Source organism: Dipteris shenzhenensis, chromosome 6 (assembly GCF_047967505.1).
Source record: "Dipteris shenzhenensis isolate YYH24624 ecotype China chromosome 6, Dip_SZ_1.0, whole genome shotgun sequence".
NCBI lineage: Eukaryota > Viridiplantae > Streptophyta > Polypodiopsida > Gleicheniales > Dipteridaceae > Dipteris > Dipteris shenzhenensis.
The window spans coordinates 9,206,263-9,233,084 of NC_141601.1; the positions used below are offsets into that span (position 1 = coordinate 9,206,263).

Below are 26,822 nucleotides of genomic sequence, written 5' to 3' on the forward strand. Positions count from 1 at the left end.
TGTAGTGTTCTTAGATGACATCTTGGTATATAGTCGAACGTTTGAGGATCACATAGGACACCTCCGGATTGTCTTAGTTATTCTAAGACAGCATAAGCTCTATGCCAAGATGAGTAAATGTGACTTCTTTATGAAGGAGATCATTTACTTAGGACACAAGATTTCTTCTGAAGGTATTAGCATTGATCTGGATCGTATCCAGAAGGTTTTAGAATGGCCTATCCCTCAGACTGTGAAACAACTTCGTTCTTTCCTAGGATTTACGGTATTTCTTTGGAAATCTGTGCGTGATTATTCACATATCACGGCACCATTGACAAACATATTGAAAGGTCGTGGACGCAGGTCTACCCAGCCGATCTCTTGGAATGATGCAATGAACAAGGCTTTTGAAACCTTGAAGTTTTCTATCAAGGAAGCACCCGTTCTTGCATTACCCGATCCTACCCGGCCTTATGTTTTAGAGGCCGATGCGAGTGATTATGCGATTGGGGCAGCTCTATTCCAAGAGGGCAGACCTGTAGCTTTCGAGAGTAAGAAGCTTGACGATACTCAATATCGTTGGCTAACACTCGAGAAGGAACTTTATGCTGTAGTGTATGCTCTTAAGGTTTGGAGACACTACTTGTATGGTTCAAAGTTCCTTGTATTGACTGATCATCAGTCAATTAAGTATGTGTGTGATGGATCTGAATTGAGGGGACGGAAAGCTAGATGGGCAGAATTAATGCAAGATTTTGATTTTGAAATACGTTATCGTAAGGGTTCGTTGAATAGTGTGACGGATGCCTTAAGTCGAGTTAAGTTTGTAAATGCTTTGTCATTTACGGAAATATCCTCAGACCTATTTCAATCCTTGAGAGGGCTATACGCAACTGATAGTTATTTCAGTTCTTAGTGGCAGAGAGTCCAGGATGGGAGCTCCATGGTTGATCAGGACTCAGGGATTGTGCCACCTATGGTATAGGCGGCGGGAGGTCAGTGGATGATTAGGAACGGCTTGCTGTTCCGGAATGAAAAGATTTGTGTGCTTGATGTTCTGGACCTTAAATCCAAGATTCTCTGGAAGTGTCATGATGCTCCTAGTGCTGGACATCCGGGTATACATAGGACTCTGTCTCTTGTGAAGCATACCTTTTATTGGCCTAAGATGCGTGCATTTATTGAGAACTATGTAGTAGGTTGCCGAGTTTGTCAAGTTACTAAGGCAGAATGCCTTAGAAGTGCGGGTTTATTACAGCCATTATAGTCGGGTAATAAATGGGAAAGTATTTCCATGGATTTTATTACTGGTTTGCCTCGAACGCGCAAGGGTCATGACTCCATTTGGGTCATAGTTGACCGGTTGACAAAAATGGCTAGGTTCCTACCTACTAGAACAACTATTTCAGCTGTTCAGCTGGCTCACGAGTTTGTGGACCACTTGTTTAAGCTGTATGGTTTGCCATCTGACATAGTTAGTGACAGGGACTCAAAGTTTACAAGTAACTTTTGGACACTTGTATTTGAGAAGTTAGAAACTACTCTAAGTATGAGTTCCTCGGATCATGCATAATCTGATGGCAGTACAGAGAAGGTCAACTAGTTGGTTGAAGACATGCTTCGGGCATATGTATCTAAGAGACAGTCTTCATGGGAAGATTATCTACCTATGATTGAATTTGCTTACAACAGTGCAAAGCATTCTAGTACTGGTTACAGTCCTTTTATGCTTATGTACGGGTTTCAACCTAAGTCACCAGTTATGGTTGGGTTAAAAGGAATTCAAAATGATGCTGCTAAGAACTTCTTGCTAGACATGCAGGAAATGTTGCAGTTTGCCAAGGAGTCTATTAGAAGTACCCAAGATCGGGACAGATTTTATGCTAATAGACATCGTTCACCTAGAGAGTTCTCTAAAGGAACGATGGTATATTTGCGAATTCCGAAGGAATCCAAGAGCCTAAGTACTGGTTTGGTTCCGAAATTATCCCCCAGATACTGTGGTCCGTTCAAGGTCATTAAAAGAATTGGACCAGTTGCATATCGACTAGAATTGCCTCCTGATGTTAAAGTACATCCAGTCTTTCATGTCAGTAGACTGAAAGAAGTATTGGGTGCAGATGATCAACTTGTTTCTCCTCACGAGATAATAGAAGTTACAGATTTGACTTTTATTCCCCACGAACCTGAGTGTATTCTTGAATTTCGTGACAGACAGATTCGCAATCGATCTATCACGGAATACAAGATCAAGTGGAAGGATCGTGTTGAGGAGGATGCAACATGGGAGACATTACAAAACCTCTAGAGAACATTTCCGGGTTTTTTAGCGAACTCAGGGGTGAGTTCTTAGAGGAGAGGGAGTATGTCATGTGCACGGATTGGTATCTGACGTGTACTAGGTACATAGGACTAGCTCAGGTAGCCTGGGGAGGCTTAGAGCTAGGCAGGCTTGATTCTTGGGTTGAGTGGCAAGGGTACGAACTATTTATAGGTCTTTGCTATTTTTGGCGCTCGGGGCCCGAGTCTATAAAAGGGGCCCAGGGGGTTCAGTTCTCAGTGTGCAGTTGGGAGCAAGTTTCGTTCCCAGGTGCCAGGTCTGTTCCTGGATTGAGTCGCGGACGCGCGCCTGCATCTTAGCGTAGCCCAAGGCCCAGTGGCAGATCCAGGGCTTCACAGCGCCACCTGGTGGTATGGGACACCAGGCTGGTTTGGATCTGATTGGGAGTTCGTGCCAGTAGCTCAGCTCGTGGCTCGGAGGGGACATCTCCTCATTCGGGATCACATCCCGTAGATGTCATGGTTGGGTGGTGAGCAGCCTGCTCAGTTTCTCACGTGGTGTGTGGTTTGTTCGCAGATCAGAGGTTTCAGGAGTGCGGGGATGTGTCAAATAATTCTCCAGTATCCTTGATGAGGCTTCTGAGAAGTCAGCGCCTAAACTTTCAAATCTATTATTTCACAAAAAGCACATGCACAGTTTCCAAGAATGGGAAATATGTGTAGCTACTTCAAAATTCTTTTATGGCAAAGTAGCGAAAGTTTTATGGTATTTAGGTGCGTTTAGCAACAATTCACTCGGAGTGTTACTGGTCAAGGTTTCTTGTTGAACAATAAGTAGCTTACAGGAGTCTTCCAAACAAAATTAGGAGAATGATTGGGTTACAGCAGTTGAAATGTGGAAACGAAAGATGGCAGAGAAGCCTCTGGAAGAAACAATAATGTATGATCATGTTTTCTTGGTGTGTTTTTCATAACCCATTTGGGATAGGTGTGGATGGATTACTACTCTTGATATGGGCCTGCAATTGTTATAGAGCGGTAAAAGCATGGGGCTTGGCACCTTGTTTCATCTCACTTCAGGACACATGTACATACAAGAAGATAGAAAACATTTGCAGATCTACGAGAGAGCACAGTGAGACGTACGGCACGATAGATCTTATAAATAGATATATAAATCTATTCAAAAAGGAGCTCCAAAATTGTAACAACACCTGCAGCAAACACTGCTGAAAGCACCACCACTTGCCTCTCCCCTCCTAACTTGCTGTGTGCATCCTGTTAGTAGCTTGCTCTAGGGTGAGCCGTTCAGGCTGTCTCTTCCTGCAGAGTCGTGCTCTCTTTCCTGTTGACGATATGAACCAAGGACTGCTCCAGATGTCTGAGGGACTGATACTGTCTGAACTGCTCTTGTGCCTATATACAGTCTGTAAACTGACCAGCAGAAGCTGCTCCCTTGTTCTGGCCTGTATAAGGCTCTCTGCCTTGTGCTGGCTGTACCAGCCCATCTGCCCATTCCGTGGGCCTGTACCAAGGCCTATGTAGGTCTGCACAGCATCCCCATGTAACCGCAGCTCTGCCAGTGCTTCCAGGGTGGCCTCCTCAAATAAGAAGGATCTGTCATTGCTGCTCACGTGGCAGCCTCTCTTAATCTTCCTAAATGTGCCGTGTGGTGCATTATACACCCAACTCGCTATATGTATCAAGCGTGATTGCACTCCTCATTTGGGGGCCAACAAGTGGGGTGTTCCAACACTCCCCTCAATGGCGCCGTGTTCCAATAGCCACCAGGTTTAAGAGAACCTCCTTCAGCTCCCATGCTAAAGCTTTCACGAACATGTCAAAGATGTCGTCTTCATTATTAGGCCCAAGGATCTACACAAACAACCGGATCAAGTCTGGAACATTGGTACAATCACTTGAACAAGTCGAGAACATTCCGATGTTTTCAAGATACCCAAGGCACCAACAGGTTGATATAAAGAAATGAATGAACAAGGAAGGAAGGAGACAATTTGACTGTTCTTAAGAAGCATAAATTACTACTGAAAGTTCATTTGGTCAATGCAACATCACCAAAGGGCCTAGAATGATAAGGGTCAAACTCTAACCTAGCAACACAGAGGATTGGAGTGATGCAGCCACCTGAAATTCAATACCACCACCAAGAAGTCTGCAATAAAATAATATCATTTTTACTAAAAAACAAATTGGGAATCAAATATAATACAAATCATAAATTAATTTAAGGATTTGCAACGTACAAATATTTAATATTCTTCTTTCAAGTTTGTTAGATTATTTACATAATATTATTGAAAATATAATAATACAAACAATACCATTGAAATGTTTAATACTCTTCTTTCAAGTTTGTTAAATTATTTAAATAATATTTTTAAAACTTAATAATACAAATAATAGCATTGAAACAAATAATATACAAGTAAAAAGGATAATTTATAATATTTTAGAAAAATAAGTAGTATATACGAAAGCATAAACTAATTGTGGAATCATTGAACAATCTAAATAATAAATACACCTCACTTTTGGTAATTATTTAATTAATATTATTGATAATAGATGCGCACGTGCGCGTGCGCGTGCGTACACATGTATATTTTCCAACTATGAATTATTCTTTTTTGTATCTCGTGAAATCTCCCTTTTATACTCTTTTTTACCACCCCACACACCAAGCCCACTAATCGTTCCATATCTCCTCTAATCCTTTCTTAATCCATGCACTCATTCGCTCCTTACTCCACGTGACTTAAACTTCACTTGTAACTTAAACTCTTTTTAATTATCTAAGAATCCATATGTTGTCTATATTCTTAGGTAAAGTGATAACAAGTCGGGGAAAACATGCATAACTTGTCTACCCAAATGTAACTATGATGTTTTAACACCTAGTTTATTTGGATGGCGGTAGGTAAGTGGACCTTGACCTCAGAAGCTGGACCGCCTGAGGATTCGATATCTTTTTTCAATATTATGTTTGTCAAACTCAATATTATTAAAAATCCTTAAATTCTGTCGATATTTTTGTAAACTCTAGTTATTGCATTTTTCAACTTAAATGTCTCAAATATTTTTTCCTTTTTTTACTTTTTATCCAATTGATGGAATTAATTGTATGGCTTAATTTTTTATGGGACTTTTTAATCTAAACACACGCACGCGCGTACTCTTTTTTTTTTGTAAAAGAAGCATTAAGACGAATATACATTCATAGTTGTCCTAGACAACTACTATGTATACACTAAAAGGTGAAAAGAAAACATATGATAGCTTCTCCAATGAAGAACAGCTAGTACAACAAAGCTAAAATCAACTAAGCTGGGTCGCATGAAGATCTCCCATGAAATGCGCATCATAAAGGAAGTGATGCTGTAGGGAAGAACTGAATAAATGGTAAATATCCACAGTGGAGTGTCCATAGATCTAAGAGTTACGGGCATGAGATTAGGACCATAGTGCCCAATAATAATACTAACTAAAAAACTTAATATAGTCTAGTGTAGAGGCATATCTCCCAAACAACCAAAACTGCCTACCAAAAGCAACGCTAGGAAATCAGGCACGAAGATAAGTCCCAATTGAGGAAGAAAATCACGGGAAACCAGGTAAGTCGAGAGTAGATGCATGACTGTCTCCCTCGAATGTAAATAAGATGGACAACGCGAGGAAGCGATGCGCTTGGCAGCTAAGAAAGAACCCACTGGTGGTGCCCAACCACACACATGCATGCGCGGACATATATACTTCATGTAATATTCTTTGAAGGAGGGAATATGATTGCATATTTGCCTTTACGATCCTGAATATCTTTTTATTCATGCATATTATTTTATGAGCCTCGTCTTGTTGATAACTCAAATTTATGCTTATGTTATTCATGAGTCAACACACACACACACACACACACACACACACACACACACACAATTATAGCATCATCTAAGAATACTAAATTTAGATTCTTAATCATGGGCATGGCTAAGTGATTGATATTTGAGGAGTTTTTAGAGTTTCCATCACCAAGTTTCTTAGAAGGCGTTTCTACAAAATTATTATGTATTGTATCACGATGACACTTAGTTTTTTTGGGCACCCAACTTGAGCAACGGGTTGGGATGAAACATAACCTCTTTGCTCAAATCACGATATTTTATTGATTCAAGCAATAGGTTATATTGTGCCAATCTATTGCTCATGTAACAATTGTCTTTACATTGTGTTGCATATAACCTGTCGCTCAAGTAAAACCTTGAGTGAAATATAACTTGTTAAATCAACAAAATCTCTTGATTCGAGCAAGTCTACATTATATCGCACCTCAACCTATTGCTCAAGCAATAGGTTTTTTCTTTGATGTGTTGCATGTAATGTGTTGCTCAATTAGCAGTGAAACCTTGACTCTACAAAATCTCTTGGTTTGAGAAAGTGGTTGTGTTGCACCCCAACTTGTTGTTCAAGCAACTAGGTTGTCTCTTTGTTGTGCTTCATGCAATATGTTGCTGAAGGGACATCTTGGAATGAAAATTGTTGCTTAAATCAATAAAATCTCTAAATTCAAGCAAGAGGTTGTCTTGCACCCTAGTGGGAAACAGGTTGTCTCTATGTTATGTTGCATGAAACTTGTTGCTCAACAATGCCTTGGAGCAAAAAAAAACCTTGTTGCTTGAACGAAAAAATTTCCAAATTCAAGAAAGATGTGTTGTTCCACTCCAACGGATGTATGTGGAATTTCTGTGTGGACTACTTTTCAGGTGATCCCTACCAAGCCAGATGCACGTGGCTATCCATTGATTTTGGGAAGGCCTTGACTACACAAGGTGAAGGCTTGGGATACTGGAGAATTGATTTTGTAGGGAAATGATAAGAAGGTGCGCTACAACATCAGAAGTCATAAAAAGGAAGTTGTCAAGGAGGAGTCTTCAACATCAGAGAGTTGGAGCTTTGACTTAACCGATGAAGAAGAAGAGACAAGTAGCTCCAAGGAGTCCAGCTCAAAGGGTGAGGTGGAAGGAGTGGCCTTTGGTCTTTGTCTTGGTGTTGATCGAGATGAGTCAGAAGGGAACAAGGTGGTGGTACAAGATCCTGTCGAATTTTAATTATGCTCTTTGCTAACTCAAGAATATCCACTCAGCATTTTCCCCATGGTGGGTGAACTTTTTACCAATGTTACATGTTGTTTGCATTCACAAGCCTAAATGGAAAAGGTGTCTCATATACACATAGGCGAAACAAGATTTTGATACCACTCTAATCAAAATTTCTCTTTTTTTCCTAAAAAAGCCCTCCATAAATATAATACATTTTAGGCCAAACTAACTACTCTATGTAGTCACATGATAATGTACTTTTTATGTAAACATCCCTTAAGGTTTGTACACAATTTTTAATAGGAAGGTCCACCTTGAACTTGAAAATCAAGAAAACATGACATAGGATCAAATACGGCCCCTTTCTTAGATGATGAGCCATGATGGTTGAGATCCTTTAAGAGGCACATTGAACTGTTGTTCAATTATTATACAAGATAGGTTGACAAGTTCTACCTCACCATCCCCTCCACAAAAACCTTTATAGAGTACAATTCCACCTCAACTCACCTCTATGTAAAGTGAACTTCTCTACAAAGCCATTCTATGGCCAACAACTAGTCCCCCTAATCTCCTATTATTTCAAACATATCTCAGCACAGATGCATGGTCACCTTCCATGGAAGACAAGCAAAAAGGACGTGCAACATCAAAAACGTATTCACAAATCTGTAATTAACGGCTGCTAACATAAGGTGCCCCCTTCATAATCTCCCTTATGGAAACTTTTTTCAGGTATGTTGAGGGACAAGGGGCAGTATGGAAAGAGACTGTTAAAACCAATGCCAGTATATTAACCAGTTGTCTTTGCTTGAAATTCGGCCCTTTGTTTTCATGAGAGGACAGTCCTTGGGAGTATTGACTACTTTGTTTATTATTGAATTGTCTCATTGGAGGTGTTTCCAGAAAAAAAAAATGACCAGTTGCTAGACATGCGAGCTTCACATGTCTTTCAACTGCAAAAGTGGGGCCCTCCATACCAGCCCCTCTTGCACATGATGTGCTAAAAATGTGGTATAACATCAATAATAAGGATCCACAAATCACTTTGTCAAACTAGTTGTCCTGAGAAATTAGTAGACATATTTAGCTTTGAGAAGCCAGGCCTCCCCCACTCCCATGCCTTTCCATGACTCGTCGAGCAGCAAGAGCTGCAGCGTCACTTGCTCGTAAGTGACCTTCAGCCATTAGAACAGCAAATTCCCTAGTGATTTCTTCCTGTACCTGTGCCCTTGCTGCTTCAAGCTTGTCTGTCCCTGTACTTGAATCTGGTCCACTTGCAGCTTTCTTCCCTGATCCTTCCACTCCTGTGATAGCTGGTACCGCAGATTTTGAGGCAGTGGATAAAACATTTGCTTGGCGAGTGGTTGCAGGCTCTGCTAAAGAATTTTGACTATGACCATTCACAATGGTACTGACAGGAGAGGAAGTTACAGATGAAGGAACCTGTATTTGGCTGAAATTAGGAGTGCCTTGAAATGGAACTGCATGTGGTACTTGAGGAACACCACCATGCCTAAGAATTGTCTCGAATTGTTGTATCATAGGCACTGTATTCAAAAGATCCATGGTTGGAAAATTAGAGCAGGAAGCTTCTATATTTCACATATATGCCTAGACGTAAAAGAACAAAATGTGCTCTCGACAACATCATGGTAATCATTCAGTAGATTATAAACTATCAACTATCTGATGCACAGCAGGCACTAGCTTACAATATTCCAAAATTTCCCGGGACAAACTTGAAGTGGTGTAAACTGTGGTGTTAACCATTTGTTAACACAAACACTGGCAATTGTTTTGTGAAGAACAAAACCTTAGGCTTTGAACAGGCACTGCAAACTTTCTGAATAGATTTATGATACTTACTGATGAGTGCACCCATAGGACTGCTGATGACTTCCTCGGGAAGCTTGAGTATAAAGTCAGGAATACCAATTCCCAGTAAAAATTGGGATATTTCATCACTAAAATTGTTGCAATTGTGCTGCAAAAGACTGTAGGTCTCTGTAGTGTATCGTGGACTAATTTCTTGCAAATACTCTTCGAACACCTCTTTGGGAACATGAGTAAAACCCAGCTCAACAACTTTCAGTGGCTTTCCATAAGGTGTTTGGCCCTCAAGACTGCTTTGTATTCCACCCCCAAAGTAGTACTCTTTGCCAAAAACCACTATTCCAGTGTGCCTATACCATTAAAAATACAGAAAACACATGACCATTTCAGCATCACAGGACACAGTCCATTCATATAAAAGATGCACAAACAAAATAAAAAGATATTACAATATTCAGAAGATTATCAAATAATTTAAAAAGGGACATGCAACTGATGAATGATGATCAATGAATTGTTACACTGCACACTGCACTTTTTACTAGTCGTAATTTGGCACGGCGTTATATGTCATGCCACCTACGCAGATTGAGCCAGCAGCCATGTTTCACCGTACATCAAATAATGTTAGCAAGATCCATCTTGATCTGAGCAGTGATGTCAGAAGGTATACTTTAAAAAGCAGATCCTTGAACAAATTTCCTTGTAGATTGATTTGTTTTAGAGGACACAGGTGAAGATTAGAAGCTTCCCTAGAGGAGATTAACGTTACCTGAACCTGTAAAAGAAGTCAGTTTTCTCCGAAGGCATCTCACACATAAAAGGATGTGACATGGGTTTCAACACCTTGCTAAAAGCAAGGCGAAATTTGTGATCCAAAAATAAGAAAGAGCTCCCAATCCTCCCCCTCCCTCTTTTTAATCACACTATTAGGCTAATATCGATGTGCCAGCTTCCACCTCCAAGTATAAAATCCATAAAATAACCAACCATGTCAGCTAGGTGCAAACTAAATATCAGACACAATGGGACTGTACTAAAAGGAGCATGCTCACATGATGAGTTCCGCCCATTCCATTCCTTGCAAATTGTGAATTTCTTCATTTTCATAAACATCAGTTTACTCATGGATCACACATTACTTTATGGTCCCATAGACCCTTTGGGTCTTTCTTAGACGTTAATTAATCTGTCTGCCTCTCTTTCTACCCATCTATCCTCAGTGATCCCATGTAGAACGGAGCTGAGGTTAAGGTATTGTGCAGGGGGCAACATGCACTAGTGCAACATGTCACCAATCTGCCTCTACTAAATATGGAGTCTGTCTAGTCTGTGGCTGAGGGTGCCTGATCTCAACAACTTACCTGGAGGAATCCAAACTGACCCCTCGTGATGGTGGGTGTGCTATGCCAGTGAGAAATGTCTAGATAGGTAAGACATACTCTAATCCGTCAGTCCGAGATGGCGGGATAGTCCTCTGTAGGTCTCCTCTTGCTATTGCGTTCAGGGTTCCCATAAACAAAAGTGATACGCGTCCCTGCCCAAGTCATCTAATGCGCCCTTACAAACAGTAGCATGCAGTCTTAATGGCAACAAGGAAAAGTGTGAGTTGTCTCTGATCTTGTTATAGGACTGCCTGTTGGCCTGTTTCTATGACGGATCTATCAGTTCACATGGCCTTTTCTTACAAGGGTATCTGAGCCTCTTCAGGCCACAATAGTTGTATCAGGTTTTCTACCAGTCTCATAGGCCCATCAATCTTCGCTAGACTATAATAAACTTTCGTTCTTTCTTTCTCTCTCTCAATAGGAAGATGTGGCCTATGGGCCCAAATGTGATCTTCTTGGCAGAGACTTGGGAGCATGACACCCTGTAAGCTACACACTCTTTGGCACATATTCTTCATGGTGGCCTACAAAGGCATCCAGCAAGGAATCATGGTGGGTGCACTGATCTGACCCACAAAATCAATTCCACTTTACAAAATGTCTTACAAGGAGTAATGGTGTTCATAAGGCCAAGCAAATGAGCCTCGATGAAGCATTCCTTTGGGGTGGTGCTGCGATGTTGATTGTGTACACTATGTGCAAAATCTCGATCTTCCACAAATCAAGACAGCATTGCAATGTTGGTTGGGCACACGGATCACCTAAAAATAGAGCCTAAACATTATACCCAGCACCAACATGCTCAGATCTGCCCCTTTTTCCACCTATAATTGCCCAGAGGCTGACCCTCAGCCTGCCGTGCGTGCGTGTGTGCGTGCATGTGTGTGTGTGTGTGTGTGTGTGAGAGAGAGAGAGAGAGAGAGAGAGAATTTGGCTTCTTTTTTTCAATTTTACTCCTTCCACTTAACCAAGTATTTCGGATACACGTTAAGTTGTGTGCTTGTCTTCTTAACATCCAGAATTGACTCTAGTTCATGGGAAACTTGTGGTGTCTCTATAAGTTCAACCAACACTTCGTTGGCTACTAGATTCTCCCTACCTACTTGTCTCTCATGTAGATGATTGGCATAGAATATTGGATGTACATGACATCTATTTGGTGAAGCTAATTGTTAAACTCTCCTCCCACTCTCCTAGAAGCTGGTACGGTCCACGAGATCTATTACAAAGTTTATCACAATCGCTAGTCTTGAGTGTTTCAGATTTCTCAAGTCTTAAGATAGATTCTATCGTTCTTCTTTTATTATGAGCACAATGCTCTAACTTGAGCTTTCTTAATGCTATTATGTGCACCTTAAGCATGTCTTCCATATCTTGAACAAAGTCTTTTGTAGCTTGTACCTGCAAACCAACTGCGATTGGTGATCGTGGATACATCATCGTGTGTATTATTTGCATTGTATGAGCAAATTGTGCAATTGGAATATACTCTTCCTAATCGCGTTGCCTCTTTGAGACATATGCCCACAACATATCCTTCTAGGATCTACTATGGTTAGTAATACATCATACCCCTAAGATTTCGGGTCGAGCCCTCTCAAACCCATAGATTGACGAACCTGTAATCGATTTCTTCTGAACGGAACAGACCAAGCTCTGAAAGCTTTGACTACATGGCCACCTACTATGCTCAATTTGACTACATCTACCATGAGGGCAGAGTCCACTAGGTTGGCATGATCTAATATATACAATTGTAAGACTAGAATAAGCTTGCAAGCAAAGCAACGCCATCATTGCCCAAGCATACGCAGCTATACTGGGTTTCTAACAATCCGTGGTGTCCGTGGTGGCATGATCTAAGCTTAAAGAATCTCATTGGAGGCATCTTGATCTACAATTTTGGGCCCTTGCCTCCAAATCATCCATCACCCCACCAAAGCGCATCCATCACAATGTGGCAGCTGTCATGGAGGCTCCTCCTCATCTAAGCATTCAGCTTCCAAGGAGCAATAGGTGGAGCCTTACCTAGTGTTATCATCATTTCTAGAACAAACCTTAGCCTTATTATTCAAACTGGCCGTTGAAACAAACCCGCAAAGAATGGTACCAACGAGCCTCCTCATCTAAGCATTCTGCTTCCAAGCAGCAATAGGTGGAGCCTTACCTAGTGTTATCATCATTTCTAGAACAAATCTTAGCCTTATTATTCAAGCTGGCCATTGAAACAAACCCCCAAAGAATGGTACCAAGGTCCAACACATTAGAGTCTATTTCCATACTATTGGCTGGACTTAAGGAGGAGTCCATCAAATGCACGATGGTACGGGATATATAACAAAGACAAGGCAACATACTCATCTCACAGCAACATTACGAGAAAAGAGATTTCATGAACACATCCGAGATGTTGTCCAAAGTCAGACCGTACACTACTCCACAATCTCGTCGATGATGAATAGTGGACCTCAATATGTTTCATTTGTGCATGAACCTCCTCCACAATCTCGTCGATGATGAATGGTAGTGGACCTCAATATGTTTCATTCGTGCATGAAACACAGGGCTCTAGGCAATAGCTATGCAACTCTAAATGTCGTACAAAACCACCGTTCACCTTCCTGAAGAACATCCATAACATCAAAATTCCAATTGAACCATAGTGTCTTACAAGCTGCAATACAAGCAGCCTTGTACTCTCGCCTCCTTTGAAGAAAGAGCAACCGTTAGCTATTTCTTGCTAAGCCATGAAATGGCACCTGATGCAAGCATGAAATAGTAGCCTAATTTGGTGTCCCAATCACTTGCCTGATCTGAGTCACAAAATCCTCCCCTGTGCTATAAGTGATCCCGTACATGCTAGTACCCCTTGGGTATCTAAACACACGTAATCCTACCTTCCAACGATTCTCCCTTTGTTTTGAAGAAAAATGGCAAAGTACACTAACGGCAAAAGAGATGTCCGATCAAGTGTTAGTCAAATAAAGCAAACTGCCCACCAGTAAGTATCGATATCTGCTAGCATCTATCAACTGAGATATATCTCCAATACTTAGCTTCAGCCCGACCTCCATCATTGTTAATACCTCCTCGTAGTCCTCAATCTGGAAGTTGGAACTGCTTTAAAATCTCACAACAATACTTCTCCTAGAAGATGAAGATGTTGCAATTTCTATTTGACTTCAATTACAAGAAAGTAGTGGAGACGGAACTCCTTCATCAAGAGCTCCTTGACTAGCAAGCTCTTCTCCTTGTGATGGCTTGTAAGAATCAGATCATTAACATGTTGGGGTAAGCTCAAATGTCCACATCTCATGTAAGTTACCCACCTATATTCCAAGTGTCCAATGTTGTAAGGCCCCTACATGAGGAGCAGCCATAATGGGCACCGAATATTGGGAGGGTCCCCAGTGTACACTGGGGACTTGACATTTGGGATGAAGCTTGATCCCAGCCTCGAGGCAAGGTTTGGGGGGGTATTAGCCCCGCCAAGAAGCGAGGGGATCTGGGGGGGCGACCAGCCCCCGCATCCGAGGGCCTCGACTTGATGGTACAACTTGTATACGATCCATAGTCGGCTTAACAATACGACTTTTAAAGGATCTATAGTCGGCTAGTTTAACCGAGCCGCATGGCGCACTACACGACTCTTATCTTTAGTCAACTCGAAGCTTCAATGCTAATAGTCCTCGGTCCAACATTTGTCCAGATCACCATCTAAGCTCTCAGTGAGAGCGCATGGTTGGAGAACACTAGCCATCAGTTGTATCAGTTGTTTTGGTATCTCAAAATTTTTATTCTCTCCACTTTTCTATTGTGTACTTTGTGTTTCATTGTCATCGTCCGTTGTGTACCATCTTCTTTCACAACCATCATCCTTTAAATACTCGTACTAATAACCAACGAACATCACCCCCCAAAAAAAAACCAATGAACATCCCTTGGTTTCCTTGAAAAACAAATCGGTCCTCATAGTAATTAGGATAATAATAATAATAATAGAAAAAAGAGAGGAAGGAAGGCAGCGGGCAAAGTCAGTAAAGTTGAGTTTGTCTTGCCGAAAGGCTTCAAGTAGCTTGTGTACAAAACAAAACTTGCAATAGATCAAGCCTAATCCAAGGTAAGAGTATAAGGTCTAAGGACCACCCCCCCCCAAAAAAAAAACTCTAAAAATTGCAAAGGCACCTTTGAGCGCCAAGATCACATCAAGGGATGCTTCTTTACATTAACAATGGACACACCATGGGTTATGATTAGTCATTGATCAAAGTGACTTAAAAACTATGACCAAGGGCTATGGTTCGGAGTGGGATGCCTTTTACATGCAGAACCAAATCTTGGTAATGAGGAAAGATAAGTGATGCAAACTATATGTGGATGTAACTTTAGCACAAATATTTGGATCATCTAAAAAATCCATCTCTAAATTCCTCATAGGTTGCCTTTTCAATTTAATTTTTTTCTTGATAACTACAGCAATTAATTCGTTCCAAAAATAAGATTAGAACAATTCTTGGAGCATATCATCCATTTCAAAAAAAAAGAATCATGTATGCAATAATTGAAGACTTGTTTAAGAGTCCAAGCATACATTCCATGGATAGTATATAAAGGTAGGAAAAGGATGAAGAATAATCTCACCAAATTCCTTCAATAGCCTTGCCCAAAAAACTAGTAGATAATTGGCGAGCAAGTCCTTGGCTAAGATCATAGACATTCAAGGCAACTCTGTGTCCTTCCTACAAGATAAACGAGCATAGTTGCAAATTGACCCTAGAATTGAAAATTATACAATTCAAGCATCAACATAAATTGCAACAATGAACAAATCCACTTATCACAAAAAAGTTAAGCTTTAAGAACCCACTTCTGCCATTGGATGCTAACAAGTGAGATCAAGCACAGTATCCTGCACAAAGCCATTGATATGGAAAAACCAAATGTTAAAGCTTGAAAATTTTAAGTAATGTTTCAAAAACATTGAATTTCTTTTCTACTTGCAACTAGCAAGACTATAGTCTCCCTTTCACTTATTACAAATGAAAGAACACATAGCATTTAGGTATCCTATATTGAACTCAGATTATGAGACATAAAGTCATGAAAACATTAGACTCATGTACTATAACCTAGATCATAAGACCTAAAATCTTGCACTTACGTACTTGTGCTTCCTTAATTACACACGCATTTTGTTATGAGCTAGGGCTAGGTCCAAGCATTGGAACTTCTACAAGGGTTCTCTAGAGTTAGTCAACTCTAGGGCTAGCTTGCACTATACACTATGTAAAGTACACCCATAGGTTAGGGACACCCTGAGCTAGGGGCTCATATGTGGGCTTTCCATACGGATTGTGTAAGAAATCCTAGATTTACTATATTTAGAACTGTGCTAAGGAACAGAAAGTAGACTGAGATAGCAGAGAACAAGGAATAACTGTATTGCTTGAATATCTGTAGGGTGGATGTGATTGTCATCCATACAATTGGGCCTCTCTTATATAGAGAGTGAAGAGTCACACATGAAAAGGTGTGTACTCCAAAGGGTATGTGCATGAAGAGGTGTGTACCCCTTGTGAAGGGTGTGACCCTTGATGAGAGGGTACATTACAATAGGAATGTATCTTGTGAAGGGTTGTGCCTCATTAAGAAGTGTCCCGTCGAAAAGGCAAGTGTCCCGTCGAAAGGTCATACCCTTCCACAAGTGTCCATTCATTAAACCATCCATAAGTCTAGAAAGAGAAAGGAATACGTCACAGATCGTGACATCCCCTCCCACTCAAAAGAAGACCCTGGTGGAGATAATGAACTGATGTAGAAAATATCATGGTAGATTCTGAAAATACTGCTGTAAAATGTCAGGGTACTGCTGTAAGTCTTCATCAGACTGCCAAGTAGCGTCGGAGTCGTCTAGATCTCGCCAAAGAACAAGGAATTCCGTGATAAGTCGATGTCGAGTCTCTCGCTGTCGATGGTCGAGAATACGCTCAGGAATAAGGAGAACATAATCGTCTTCGATTTCTGGGACATAATCACCTGCAGGAGGAACTGCTTCATTGCCTGGAATGTACGTCTTTAGCCAAGAAATATGAAATGTTGGATGGATTTTACCCCATGATGGTGGTAATTCCAATTTATAACTTAAAGGTGAATTTTTCTTGACGATCCGGAAAGGTCCATAGTATCTTGGTCGCAACTTAGGAAACACAGACTTCACCGTCTTATAGCGATGTGAGGCTACAAATAATAGCACCATGTCACCAGTGTTAAATTCCAGGTGACGTCTATGTTTGTTGGCAGACCGTTGATACCCCTCTTGCGCTTTTCGCATATGATCCCTAACTTACAGTAGAATGTCTTGCATTTCTTGAACCAGTTGATCAGCTAGGGCCACTCAATGTTGAAGTACAAAATTCGTTGGTACAATCGGAGTGTGTCCATAAGCTGCTTGGAATGGAGTCATGCTGATGGCACTATGGAAAGAGTTATTATAAGCAAACTCAAGAAGTGGTAGATACTCTTCCCAGGCTGCGAGGCGTGACTGAACATAATGTCGAAGCATTTCTTCCAGAACTTGGTTGACTCTTTCAGTCTGGCCATCTGATTCTGGGTGGTAAGCTGAACTGAACAGTAGAGTAGTACCCAAAGATTCGAACAGTGAAATCCAGAAGTGACTGGTAAACTTAGGATCTCGGTCGGATATGATATTCTTGGGTAATCCATGGTGTCGGAAGATGTGTTGTATAAAGACTTTGGCTATGTCCGGGGCCTGTGCACTGCTTTTGCAAGCAACAAAGTGTGCCATTTTGGACAAGCGATCAACAATTACCATAATCTGAGTGTTACCTCGGGAAGATCGTGGTAGTGTTGTAATGAAATCCATGGAAATACTTTCCCACCTTTCAGTTGGAACTGGAAGAGGCTAAAGAAGTCCTGTTGGAAGTCGTCGACTTGCTTTCATTTGTTGACAAGATAAGCAAGATGTAACCATTTTGATGACATCGCTTTTCATCTGAGGCCAGTAGTATGTTGCACTGAGTAACCGATAAGTCTTATTGATGCCTGGATGGGCAGCATAAGGAACTACATGATGCTCTTTTAACAAAAGACGGCGAACATCCTTGTCATGTGGTACACAGACGCGATCTTGATAATACAGAAGGTCGTCCGTATAAGAATAGGATGAGAAAATCTTCTGTTCGGAAGTCGAAGGTTGATCTTTTGAAAGAACCTGTACTGTTGTGCCGAAGTCTTTATCATTGAAATACTTTCCTTTGAATGAATTCGGAACATCCACAAATAATGTAGAGATTACCACGGCTGATGCTAGAGGTAACCTGCTGAGAGCATCTGCAACTACATTGCGTAGTCCTGGTATGTACTCAATGGTCATGTGAAAGTTGGCTAAAAACTCAACCCAGCGTGCTTGTCGAGCGTTCATGACAGCTGAGTAAAGATATACTTTAAAGAGTGATGGTCTGTTTTGACCACAGAGTCGGCACCCATGAGATAATGTTTCCAAGAGCGATAAGCATGTACAAAAGCAAGAAACTCCTTATCATATACCGGATATCGGGTTTGGATATCAGAATATTTATCGCTGTCAAAAGCAATAACTCTGCCTTCTTGCATCAAGACTGCTCCAGTAGCGATGTCGGAAGCGTCGGTCATGACCTCAAATGGAAGGTTTGGGTCAGCAATAGCCATAACTGGTGTGGTAGTGAGTGCTTGCTTGAGTTGTTGGAAACTATACTCTGTTTCGGGAAGCCACTGAAAAATTGCTGTGCTATTCAATAATTCGGACATAGGAGCTGCGATTTCGGAAAACTGATAGACCTTTGTATGGTAGAAGTTTGCCAATCCGAGAAAAGAGCGAACATCATGAATATTCTTAGGAGTAGGCCAGTTTCGGATTACCTCGACCTTCTTAGGATCCACAGAGATACCTTGAGCTGAAATAACATGTCCCAAATATTCGAGTTGGGTCTTGAAGAACTCACTCTTCTCAATGTTGATGTAGAGAGAATTTGCACGCAGAACTTCAAAAACTTGGTGAAGATGTTGTTTGTGCTCATGTAGGGATCTGCTGAAAACGAGGATGTCATCAAGGTAAACGATGACGAACTTATCGAGGAAAGGCCTGAAGATGTCGTTCATTAATGTCATGAATGTGGCCGGGGCATTGTTTAACCCAAAAGGCATGACCAAACATTCATAGTGTCCATACTTTGTTCGAAAAGCTGTCTTGTACTCATCGCCTTCTCGTATGCGAATTTGATGATAACCTGAACGAAGATCAATCTTGGAGAATTGTGTTGCGTGGAGAAGTTGATCGAAGAGGTCATTGATGCAAGGCAATGGATACTTGTTTTTGATAGTGAGCTTCTTGAGGGCTCGGTAGTCGATGCAGAGGCGCATAGACTTGTTCTTTTTTTCCACAAGTAGTACAGGAGATCCGAAAGGGCTGCGACTGGGCCGAATGTGACCTTTGTCGAGTAGCTCGGTGACCTGTCTTTGGATTTCTTCATTTTGAGTGTGAGAGACCCGATAAGGAGGTTTCGACGGTGGATTACTGTCGGGAATAAGCTCGATTGGGTGATCCACTGGTCGTCGAGGTGGTAACTGCTTTGGCAATTCTTGTGGAAAAAGATCCAGGTAGGGCTGGAAAAAAGGTTGGTTGAGGTATTCAGGAGAATCCTTTGTTGGTGTCTCCTCTACTGCCGTAACCAACAGAAGTGAAGTCTTTGCTTGGCGTTTACGAACCCACTTCTTTACTTGTAGGGCAGAGGCAACTGGGGTTGAAGGAGAGTCCCTAGAACCAGTTAGCTCAATAAGTTTTCCCTGGTGGACAAATTGGATAGTATGGCTGCGAAAACTGATTGATGGATCATAGTCATAGAGCCATTGTTGTCCGAGTATGACATCGTACCGAGAAAGAGCCATAATGTCGAAGTTCAACTTGTCCGTATAATGTTGGATGCGAAAAGACAAGTTTTTGATCCTGGTGTTGCACAAGAAAGTTGTTCCATTTGCGAGTTCAATCTAATAGTCCATTAGACTAGGACTAGTGGTCAACCGAAGTTTATCGACCACAGAACTGGCTAGGAAATTATGAGAACAGCCACTATCGATGAGGATGGTGACCGTTGTTCCACGAATCGATCCTTGAACACAAAGTACTTGAGTGGCCAGGGAAGGTTCGGGGTTGCTGGCAAGGCTCAGGTGGATGGTATTCGCCATTCGAACAGCTTTGCCTTTCTTGTCTTGTGTTGAGGTAGCATCTTCTTTTGGGGAAGTGCTAGGTTCCATATTAGAATTTTGCTTTGGTTGCTTGGGACAATCGAACCATCTATGGTCGCCGGTACAGATGGTACAAAGTCCTTTTGAGCTGGAGTTGTTCTTCTTGTCAGTGGCCGCACCTTTATGTTGGGGCTGTCGGTAATGACTTTGTGAAGAAGAAGAAACACGATCCTTGGGGAAGTGCTTCTCTTGGAATCCAGCAAATGATTTCTGAGGCTTCTGGGGATCTTGAGACTGTCGCTGACCTTGATTACCAAAGTTTTTTCGAAACCTGGTGTTTTCTTGAGGGCGAGCACCTGTGGCCATAGGAGAGTTCTGTGTGCGATTAGCACTCTGCTTCCCTGTGTTTAGGAAATCTGTAATGCGCTCTGCGTAAGCAATAGCGCCATCTGTGGTGGTGATATTTGCTTTAAGAACATCAATGCGTAACGAGGGATTTAGGCCTGAGATGAAAGCATGAAGGCGATCAGTTAAACCATCAATCTCCAGCACCAATGTGGTGAACTGAGAGATATAGGAAGACAGGGAACCCGTTTGCTCCAACTGTCGGAGTTTTGAACGTGCTTGGAAGTCCGCATTGGCAAGTACAAACTGCTTACGGAGCACGTGTTCAAAACGTTCCCATGTTAACACACTTTTTCCGTCCTTTAAGCGTCTTTGCCACCATAGAAATGCTGTATCCTTCAGGAGGGAGGCTGCCAAGGCGATCTTTTTGCCTTCCATGAGGTCAACAGTGTCAAAATACATGCGCATTTTAGCGAGCCATTGGTCAACTGTTCGGCGATTGCGTTAACCAGTGTAGGCTTCCGGAAGTTTGACGTCAAGTCTTTTAGTTTTGGAAGCTTGAAGTAATCGGTAGAGGGCACGTAGTTCAGTGTTTTCTACCTCTGGTGGAAAAGAGTCCACATCGTCGTCGGGTTGCGTCACGTCATCCTCTGTATGTGCTGGACTTCGAGAATCTTGAAGTTGTTGAACTTTTTGAACCAAGTCAGAAATGCTGTCCTGAAGCTGAGATATTTGAAGTTGCAATAGAGATTCGCTTTGGACGTTGCCTTCAAGGATCTTTTGGGACTTGATTCTTTAATCTCTGGAGAGGCTTCACGCAAGCGGTGCGACATGTCGGAAATCCCTGTGAGAAAAGCGCGAACTTGCGCTCTAGTTTGTACCATTCCTGAAAGAGGATTCGGGCTGCTCCCTGAGGTTGCTCATATTGGAGGGGGCAGGCGAGGCAGGATGGAACCACCCGTGGAAATCTGGTAAGGGAGGTCCTTTCGGAGGTAACACTGGAGATTCTGAAAAAGGTGTTACTGCTCGTGATAAGACAGGGGTAGGTAGCAGAGTCCACGGATCTGAAAAAGGGTAAGGAGCTGCTGTCGGAAGAGGAGGATATCCAGGAGAGGGAGTGCCTTCAGAATGTAAATACTGACTTGGAGAAGGTACAACCTGTAGAGGAGGATATCTGGGAGCTGAAGGAGGTGGAGAGTACCCTGGAGATGCTGAAGGTGAAGGGTAAAATTCTCTCCAAAAATGAACAGCAAACTCCTGAGGAATATCGTGTTCCGGATATCTTCGTGTCTCGTGGAACACAACCTATACTGTGCTGAGGAAATAATGTAACTGAGGTGCCTCACGCAGAAGGTAGAGGATGTGATCCAAGTCACTCGGAGGGCACGTGACACAGAAGACCCAAGATGCAAAGGCTCCAAAATCGGCTGGCTGTGCAATTTGAACACGATATTGTGTAGTAGCAGATGCCTGAGGTGTCCTTGAAAGGCCGGGTGAATTACCAGGGGTTTCCATGCTTTAATGTGGATTCTTTCATTTGCTGTAATTTGTTAAAGAGAATCCGTAAAAAGCAGATTGGAAAGACTCCACCTGGCAATACTTTAATCTGCCAAGTGATTGCGTAGAAGAAGGCTGCAAATCGTTGTCCGGAGGTCCATGTTGCAGTGTTGTGCGAGGAGTGCTCGAGGCTTGTTTGGTCCGGGCTGTCAACGGGCTGTCTTCATCGCGCGAATAGTGGCAACTGGTGCTGAATTGGCAGGGCGAAAATGGCGAAACAAGGAGAGGGCAGCAGGCTGTCAGGAAAAGGCAGGTATCCAGGGCTGCAATGGCAAGGCCAGGGCTGCAAATAGCGAGGGGGGCTGTCAGCGAAAATGGCGAGGTAAGGGCTGGGAGTAACCAGGGCTGGCAGCGTGCATGGCGAAACACGGTCTTGGCAGCGCAGGGCTGTAGCGGGATCGCGTATGCGGGGCTGGCTGTGAGCAGGGGGTACGGCTGGCTGTACGGCTAGTTGTACGGTTGGCTTGTACGGCTGGCTGCGCAGGGAGGTACGGAAAGATGGCGCAGGGCTATACGGCTGGCTGCGCAGGCTGTACGGCTGGCGCAGAAGGTACGGAAGTCCGTACAGTTTTTTTGTTGAAAGAGAGGCTGCGACTTTTCGCTAGGGCTGCCTAATGGGTTAGTTGCCCCAAAAATCAAATGGGGGTTTAGTTAACCCTAGGTAGCTAGGGTAAACCTAGGGATAGAGGATGGGTTTATTTTTTTCCCTTTTTTACCCCTCTAGGTACCCTTTGTCATACGTGTTTCAGCCAGCAGGAGTAGGGCAGGGTGTCTATGCCTTAACCCCTAACTCCCCTATTAGGAAGCGTTTATGCTAAAGTTTTTATTCTTTCCCAGGGTACTTGGGGCCTAGGAGGTGTGCCTATTCGAAGGGGTGTGACCCTTGGAATAGGTGCACCTGTTCATGAGGGGATATGTCCCTATTGTTAAAAGGAATGCGACCCTGCATCAATAGGTATGTCCCTTTGCCCACGATGGGGTATGTCCCATGAGTGAGGAGTCCAGACTCGTCACCAAAAGGTGTGTCCCATGGTGGAAAAGGTGCGTCCCTTGGTTTTGGGACAGCCCAAGCACCTGAAAAGACACGATTTTGGTCGTGTCCATTCACATCAACTTGTGATGTGAGGGAGATGGAGAGGCCAGGATGACTTTAGGCCGGGTAGGCGTTAAAAAATTTTACGCTCATCCTCTCCATCTCTTCCATGCACAATGTGCATGGATGTCCTTCTAGCGGCAAAAATGTATCAGATCAGCGCTAGAAGGTGGGGGGCATTTCCTACAGGCAGAAGCGAATTTTGCTCTGATACCACTGTAAGAAATCCTAGATTTACTATATTTAGAACTGTGCTAAGGAACAGAAAGTAGACTGAGATAGCAGAGAACAAGGAATAACTGTATTGCTTGAATATCTGTAGGGTGGATGTGATTGTCATCCATACAATTGGGCCTCTCTTATATAGAGACTGAAGAGTCACACATGAAAAGGTGTGTACTCCAAAGGGTATGTGCATGAAGAGGTGTGTACCCCTTGTGAAGGGTGTGACCCTTGATGAGAGGGTACATTACAATAGGAATGTCTCTTCATTAGAATGTCTCTTGTGAAGGGTTGTGCCTCATTAAGAAGTGTCCCGTCGAAAAGGCAAGTGTCCCGTCGAAAGGTCATACCCTTCCACAAGTGTCCATTCATTAAACCATCCATAAGTCTAGAAAGAGAAAGGAATACGTCACAGATCGTAACAGATTGGATGCTTGGAAGAGGAGGTGGGGGGTTAGTGCTAGCCTGGTCTCAAGCTCGATGGGAGATCCAACTTATTGGATCTACAGTTAAGCAGATCCCCGTACGGTCCTTGCTAGACTATTGCATGTTTTGCAAGTCAGAAGCAATGCCAGTAACCATCCAAGATAAACTCAAGTATTCGCTTAGCTAAACTATTCTAATTCTTTGGACGAATGAAAACTTTTTCCAATAACCATTTGTGCAAAATATTGGTCTAGCATTATGGATTTGGTTCATAGTTGTTGGCATGCAATGAAATCCTCTCACTTGATGTGATTTCATTCCAAGAGAGAAGGATTCAAGTATCATGTTGGTTTTCCATTTTATCTCTTTGTGAGGTGTGCATTCCCCAATACTCAAGTGGAGGTGTTGCTCAAACAACCGAGTTACAGGGTTTGAGAATTTGGATGGAATATCCCTTGTTTTCTCGTTTGCCTTGCTGCTGGTTCTTTTATGTCCAGCCAAAGGAGGTCTATAAGAGGCTTGAATGTTCACAACTGGCTCAAAACTTCGCCACTTATCTCCACAGCTGGTTGACCATCTTCTTGGAAGGATGCGATGGACCTATTACAGCTTGGAGGAGCCAGTTCATGGCTGGTTGGCAGTTTCCTTGGCTGGTTACAGCCTTTTATGGGCCCAAGGATTGCAGCCCTATTTCGATTTTGGCTGGTCACAATGCTCGAAGGGCGAGAACAGCCTGTTTACAAATGGAAGTGAGAGAACGCGAGAGAATGGAGCTGAACTGAAATTGCAGCAACAAGAATGAAATACAAGACTAGATTAGTCAAAGAGACAAAACCCTAGGATGGACCCTAACTAGAGTCAAAACATGTATGGTGACTAACTCAATCTCTAACTGAGGTTGGGAGAAAAAGAGCTTAATAAAAAAAATTGCCTCTAGCCCCTTATTACATAACATTGGCCACTGCCTTAGGAAATATGACTACTAACACCCCCCTACAGAGACAATGTCGTAATCTACAAAGTAAATATAAATCACCAAACAGATGCTTTGCGAAAAGCCTCAAACTTTGGACGAGATAAATCTTTGGCAAATAGATCGCCACATTTTGTTGTGTATAGAAGACTAAGCTAATATCCTGTGCATGTAGCTGCTCCCTAACATATACATAGTAAATTTCAATGTGTTTCCTATGAACATGAAACACAAGATTTTGCACCACGGAGTGACTGATGCTGTGTCTCAAAGACCCCAGGCTAATAATGTGACTATTGCCTATCATAGGGATCTTGAAGACATGAAAGAGCACTATACCGCTGATGCAAGACTTTGGTGGAATATTGCAGCAAATGCAAGAGGGGCACTCTTCAAGTCAGTGTTCCTTGAAAGAAGGGAATTTAATAAAGGATGAATCCTTATGCATCACCCAAGATATGAGGCAAAAGATTCTGGAGGAATGCCATGCACCTCCATATGCTAGGCATAGAGGAATTGCAGCTACCACTAAAGCTTTAGAGAGGTATTTCTATTGGCCAGCTATGCATAACTAGATTTGCAGCAGGCAGTCTTTCCATCGTGGAGCACATAACTACTAACTCGAAACTGGACTTGAATCCTCGGATTTTATAAATTGTCAAAGGAAAAAAGAAGAATGAGTAAAATAGTGGATATGAGACGCGACACATCGTCCGTTAGGACCCAATCCTCCCTGCAAATGTCAAGGGTGGTGATTTATTATTGACTTTGTGATGTCCAAAATTTGCAAGCTAAAGCCCAAGAAATACATGAATAAGGTGATACAATAATAACTCATACTCGTAGAAGTCTTTACAATATTGGCACATGGACTACAACCATATGAGTAAAGGTGTCAATATCTTTCGATCTTGCATCTAGCTTGGATTTCTATGTATACATTCAATAACAAAAACACAGCCACGTTAAAAGAATCATTGCAACTATAAAATCAAGTTCCATTGGACTGTGTGCAGATACAACACATGATGACAAGATTGCTGTATACAAACGTGTATCGACAGCCAATGAGAAGATGAGCATCCTGAAAGTACCCAAAGACATGCAAGGGAGATGGTCTAGCGAAAGGTTCTATTTCAACCTTCGTTTTTCTTCAATGTAGTTTGGATTAGAGGTGACCTAACACCCTGGTTTGAATTATAATGAGGTTGTTCCTCGCTCATAAAATGCTTACCTTCCCCACTTCCAAGTTGACTGAGATCCATTTCCTTTTACATCAGAATGTGGGTATAACCAAAATGCTTGTAGACGTCCCTGACGGAGATATTCTGTGCAACGAATAAGGCGTTTAAGAGCTTTGTGTGTGTGTGTGTGTGAGAGAGAGAGAGAGAGAGCTTTGTGCGAGAGAGAAGCTTCGGACAAGGAGAAAAGGAGCGCCTGTTGTGTTGTTTTGTTTGTTCATGGAATCAGTGGCTGCATCGGATTCTTGTATTTTAGAGGAGACAGTAACCATGATCAACCTGGCGATCAACACCAAAGTGCAAGTCCTCGGAATCCATCTACAACAGGAGAAAAAAATCTGCCCCTCTTCATGGCCAAGCACTGCAAGAAGAACTCGTCTGATTTTCGAAAAGCAACCAATTCCTATGCTTTTACTCAATTTTAAAAGCTTCTTTTAAGCCTTTACTCAATATTAAATCTAAGGGCCCAAGATCAGACACATGGTTCAACAAGGACTCAAGAAAACCAAACTTGCCTTTAGGCTGCCTGCCGTAAAGATATACACCAATTTGTTACGCACCTGGCCTACTTATGCCTCTTCCCGTGCCTCAAGCACCATTGGAAAGTGTCACGATCTGTGACGTATTCCTTTCTCTATATCTTAGACTTATGGATGGTTTGATGAATGGACACTTGTGGAAGGGTATGCCCTTTTGACGGGATACTTCCTATGAGGCACAACCCTTCACAAGAGACATTCTATTGAAGAGACGCTCCCATTGTAATGTACCCTCTCATCAAGGGTCATACCCTTCACAAGGGGTACACACCTCTTCATGCACATACACTTTGGAGTACACACCTTTTCATGTGTGACTCTTCACTCTCTACATAAGAGAGGTCCCAACTGTATGGATGACACACTACAGACACTCAAGCAATACAAATATTTCTTGTTCTCTGCTATTTCAGTCTCCTTTCTGTTCCTTAGCACATTTCTAAATATAGTAAATCTAGGATTTCTTACAGTGATATCAGAGCAAATTTCGCTCTTGCCTGTAGGAAATGCCCCCCACCTTCTAGCGCCTATCTGATACATCTCTTTCCGCTAGAAGGATATCCGCACACTTTGTGCATGGAAGAAA

The 26,822-nt window shown here is 42.3% G+C and overlaps 1 protein-coding gene across 2 annotated transcripts in view; it reads right to left on the reverse strand.

Moving 5' to 3' along the window:
- Positions 1 to 8,042: 8,042 nt before the first annotated feature.
- LOC147900747 (uncharacterized) overlaps positions 8,043 to 26,822 on the reverse strand; it is a 31,930-nt gene continuing 13,150 nt past the window's right edge. The window contains exons 2-6 of one of the 2 annotated variants that reach the window (XM_087376257.1): positions 25,297 to 25,386; positions 15,468 to 15,509; positions 15,242 to 15,339; positions 9,246 to 9,562; positions 8,043 to 8,926 (exon numbers count right to left, since the gene is read on the reverse strand). In XM_087376257.1, the coding sequence (XP_087232383.1) occupies positions 8,463 to 8,926; positions 9,246 to 9,562; positions 15,242 to 15,339; positions 15,468 to 15,476 (888 nt within the window). In that variant the 5' untranslated portion in view covers positions 15,477 to 15,509; positions 25,297 to 25,386 and the 3' untranslated portion in view covers positions 8,043 to 8,462. The remainder of the gene's footprint in view (positions 8,927 to 9,245; positions 9,563 to 15,241; positions 15,340 to 15,467; positions 15,510 to 25,296; positions 25,387 to 26,822) is intronic. The other variant, XM_087376256.1, reaches the window with a different exon arrangement.